Below are 4,061 nucleotides of genomic sequence, written 5' to 3'. Positions count from 1 at the left end.
GATCATGACCTGAGCCAAAGACAGACGCTTAACGACTGAGCCACCAAGGAGCCCCAGATCTAGCATTTCTTTCTCTTTCTTTCTTTTTTTTTTTTTTTTAAGATTTTATCTACTCATTTGAGAGAGAGAGAGAAAGAGAGCCAGCACAAGCAGGGGAAGGGGCAGAGGCAGAGGGAGAAGCAGGCTCCACTCCACGCTGAGTGCAGAGCCCGATGCGGGGGCGGGGCTCGATCCTGAGACGTGGAGATCATGACCTCAGCCGACGGCGGACCAAGGCAGACACTTAACCGACTGAGCCACCCAGGCACCCCCAGATCTAGCATTTCTTGAGAGAAGACTTTGAGGCGGCCAAAGGCTGAGGCTTGCTTTCCACCACCATCTCCAACGCAGCAACAGAAGGAGTATCCTCTTCAGAGATGCCTGGAGTTCTTTTGGATGTCAGCCCACGAATGGTTATGGATAGAGACCAGCTCTGCTTCGCAGGGACCCCTTAACTGCACCCCTGCCCCCACTGGCTAATTTCAGGAGGGAATGAGTGTCCCTGTGTGAAGTTCTTATTAGAAACCTTACCCAGATGGGGCTGAAATTTTAATGCAATGCGTATTTTTGTTGTTGTCCAGTGAAAAAGAAATACAAAGCTGATTGCATGCAGGAAAAGCTTTATTGAGTCACAAAAACTGCTACACGGAATACCCAAATGTTTTTAAATGACTTCAAAAACAATCGGCACATATTTAGTAAGCAAGTTCCACTATTTTCTCTGCCCCCAGCCTCAATGCTCAGCTATAGATTATCCATTTATTTACCTTGCTTAACATATCTATCTAAAAGTCATCTGCCGGGTTTTGTTGCAAAAACACTTTTTTTTTTTAAACAATTAAATACACAATGGCGACTTTATAGGACTTGGAGTGTTTTAAAATGACACGATAATCAGAGTTACAAGAAGAGCAGTGGCCTCTTTCAATTCATTTCAGCATTTCATTCTCCTTTTCAAGTATGAATCTCTAAAGTCTATACAAGTAGTCTCTAACTAAATGCATAGCGCTCCTTTTTTCCCTGTCCTCCTCCTCCAGTGCTAGAGCTTTAACAATCTGAATTCTCTTGGATGGGAAAAAGGAAAGCTATCAACTTACAAGGGACATTTGCTGGCGTCTAGTTATTACCTAAACCGCGGCACAGAAGTCGTTCACGCACAGGTAACACGTTACACTGGGACGGCTCCGTTTTCTGCACACTGAGGGGGAAGGAGGTCAGGATCCTAAGACCCCGGGGCTCACATGACGATGCACTTGCTAAGCAGCTTCTCCGCGGTCTTGGGTATCTGGGATTTCTTCTGGGGATGGCGAAGGCAGGTGGCAGGCTTCTTCTCCTGGTTCGGCAGTGTGCGAAATAGCTCCTGCACACTGCTATCCATCTTAGCGGAGGTCTCCAAGAAGGCGCAATGCCACTCCAACGCGCAGGCGCATGTGGCGCGGTCACTTACCGGCAACTCCCAGTGGCTTTCTTGGCATTCGTTGCCCACCAGCACGATAGGGTACTTCTGCAAGGTGTTGCCTTTGACTTTGCGGATCAGCTCATAGAAAGGCTTCAGCTCCTCCAGGGTTTGCTTCTTGGCGCCTGAGTAAACCAGGATGAAAGCAGGGCCCCTGGCAATGGCGAGGCGCTGCAAACCCGGGTAGCGGTGGCTGCCCGTGGTGTCGGTGCTGCGCAGCACCCCGACACCGTGCTTGGAGCTCAGCACCTGGCAGTCGGTATCTTCGATGGTCGGCAGGTACGCATCGCGGAAGTGGCCACGCACCCACTTCTGCACCCGCGCGCTCTTGCCCACACCAGCATCGCCAAGCACCACGACGCGGTAGTCTTTGCTCTTGCTCTGGGGCATGAGGGCAGGGACGATAAGCAGGGTGGGCAGAGGCCGCAGCCGCTGAATCAGCCATTTCTTAAAGCCAAAGCAGTTATTGCCCATTGCAGGGAATTGGCGTGGAGACGGGCGGGCAGGTTATTGGCACGGACCTGGGAGCAAAAGATTCTTAGGGAGAAAGAACGGGAGAGTGAGATGGGAGTTCGAACTTGGAAGGTTGTCCCTGTGTCTCCTTGTCTAGCTGTTCCCTGGGGACTCTCAGGAGGGTCTAGGCTCACTCCCCAAACCCACCTCCCTCCCTCCTCTGAAACAGAGCCAGGCTCAATGCCCACCCCAGGCGCCCATCAAAGGCGGTGTGAGCAGGGAGGAGGGGAGGCTCGCTCAGTACCTCTTCCTACGATGCCTTACGTTTACTTCCCCAGTAGCCACACATCCATTTTCTTTCACACCACACTACTCCAATCTAAATACAGAATGAGAAGCTGAAACAATGGACAGCCCGCCAACCTGAGACAGAGTAGAGACTGGGGTCGGGTCTCCTCAATCCTGAGGGAGAAACCCAGCATTCCTTGATAGCTGAAACCCTATGCCCCTTGGGTGGAGAGAAGTCTAGCAGGAATGCGGAGGCAGGACGCTTACCCAAGAGAGGGCTGCGCTACCAAGACCGGGGAAGATCAAACCAGTCTGCGCCAAGGTGGACCCCATCGCTGTCTCTTCATTGACTTTTTTCCTCATTATGATACTAAAAATCATGCCCGGGGATGGAGATTTAACATGCTAATTAGACGCATGAGGCATGAAGAGGCATAACCTTTAAGTGCACAGGTGCTAATGAATTCCTGCCTCTATGTGCTTGGAGTCACCCTTTTCCACCTAAGTTTCTTTAAAAAATTCTCCCTGACCTCTCCTTAGGGAGTCAGCCTGAGGATTCTCTTCCTTGTGCCGTCTCCCTTGTGCTGGAGCATAAGCCCCAGTAAAGCCTGGCCTCGAGCTCCGCTGGCCTCTTGTCAATTGCTACTGCTTGAAGACCCCCAAGGACCCGGTTCAGTAATAATGGGGGTAAGGACAGAGTGTCCAGGGAGCCCACGGGGGCCAGGATGCTCTGTTCTGGTGCCCGTAGAGACCTATTACCTACAGCGACTGTCCCCGGGACATCGAGGGACGAGGGACGGAGAGCCACTTCCCCAAAAACTAGGCCTCCCATTCTCACCCACAGCAGCCCAAACTGGTTTACCCACCACGTCTCACTTTGGAGTGCCCCCCAGTAAAGGCAGAAGACAGCTTTTACCTCTCTCCAAGGCAGGAACAAGTGCGCTAGCGGGCAAATTCACTGCTCCCAGAGTCAGCATTAGCGATGGTTGCAACCGAGCGTGCAGGCGGGCAAATTCACTGCTTCTGGAGTCAGCATTGGTGGGGATGGGGGCAGTGGCAACAGCAGAGACCAATCACAGCCTCGGGAGCGCAGTCGGATGCAACCTGTGAGCCGCGAGGCTCGGGGGGACGGCTGGAACTGCGGGGCTGAGCCTGGAGCGCCAGAGGGCGCAGGCTGGGAGGCTCTACTTGCACCTTCTGCGTAGGAAGGACCAGTGGGGGGTGTGCCCAGCGTCCCCCCTTGTGAGAGGAGCTGTACCCACAGCCAGGGGGCGATGAGGGGTGGTCCTGGGTTCACAGGCCCTGGCCATTCGGGTGGGGGTGGGTGTAGGCTTCCAGAATTTGCACTTTTAGTTCCGTGCAGGCATCCTTCACCACTTCCATGCCCTTTCGCGGCTGTGGGGTTAGCCCTTCCCAAGTCTCGCTGCCATCGCTTCACTGCAGAATGGCCAGTTAGAATCCTTCCCACCACCGGTGCCAGGCACTTCACGGCATCTGATCCACTTTGCTCAGTAAACATTTGTCCAGCACAAAACCCGGTTTTTGTCCCTCCAGAAAGTCCCAACTAACACATCTGTCTTAAGAGACTTCACAGCCTGCCTCCTGGGAGGATTACCTGTGGTTTAGACAGGTTCTATGGAAGAAGGTTAAGGGATGGCCTCTAAACGCAGCAACCTTAAGCAGTGATCACATTCCCCACCACTATTTGTACAATCGGTTTCATTTGATCATCATCACAAAAACCTTGTAAGCAAATCAGAACAAGAACGTGGGCAGCCTCTAGAAGCAGAAAGCCAGCAAGAAAACATGGACCTCAGGCCTACAA

General features: G+C 52.6%; 1 protein-coding gene across 1 annotated transcript; it reads right to left on the bottom strand.

Annotated features, from left to right (window-relative positions):
• Window positions 1-649: 649 nt before the first annotated feature.
• On the bottom strand, window positions 650-3,350 carry DIRAS3 (DIRAS family GTPase 3). Its single transcript, XM_025871868.2, has 2 exons — window positions 3,153-3,350; window positions 650-2,032 (listed from the first exon to the last, which is right to left on the bottom strand). Exon 2 carries the CDS (start codon window positions 1,967-1,969, stop codon window positions 1,277-1,279), a length of 693 nt encoding a protein of 230 aa, XP_025727653.1. The 5' UTR covers window positions 1,970-2,032; window positions 3,153-3,350; the 3' UTR covers window positions 650-1,276.
• Window positions 3,351-4,061: the final 711 nt, after the last annotated feature.

This window comes from Callorhinus ursinus, unplaced genomic scaffold (assembly GCF_003265705.2).
Source record: "Callorhinus ursinus isolate GAN/ISIS: 27379988/994484 unplaced genomic scaffold, GSC_fseal_2.0 scaffold9, whole genome shotgun sequence".
Taxonomy (NCBI): domain Eukaryota; kingdom Metazoa; phylum Chordata; class Mammalia; order Carnivora; family Otariidae; genus Callorhinus; species Callorhinus ursinus.
This window is presented reverse-complemented; position numbering and strand designations above follow the sequence as displayed.

Bases quoted from the DNA above. Each gene is read 5' to 3' on its own strand.
- DIRAS3 (XM_025871868.2), bottom strand. From the start codon at position 1,969: ATGGGCAATAACTGCTTTGGCTTTAAGAAATGGCTGATTCAGCGGCTG.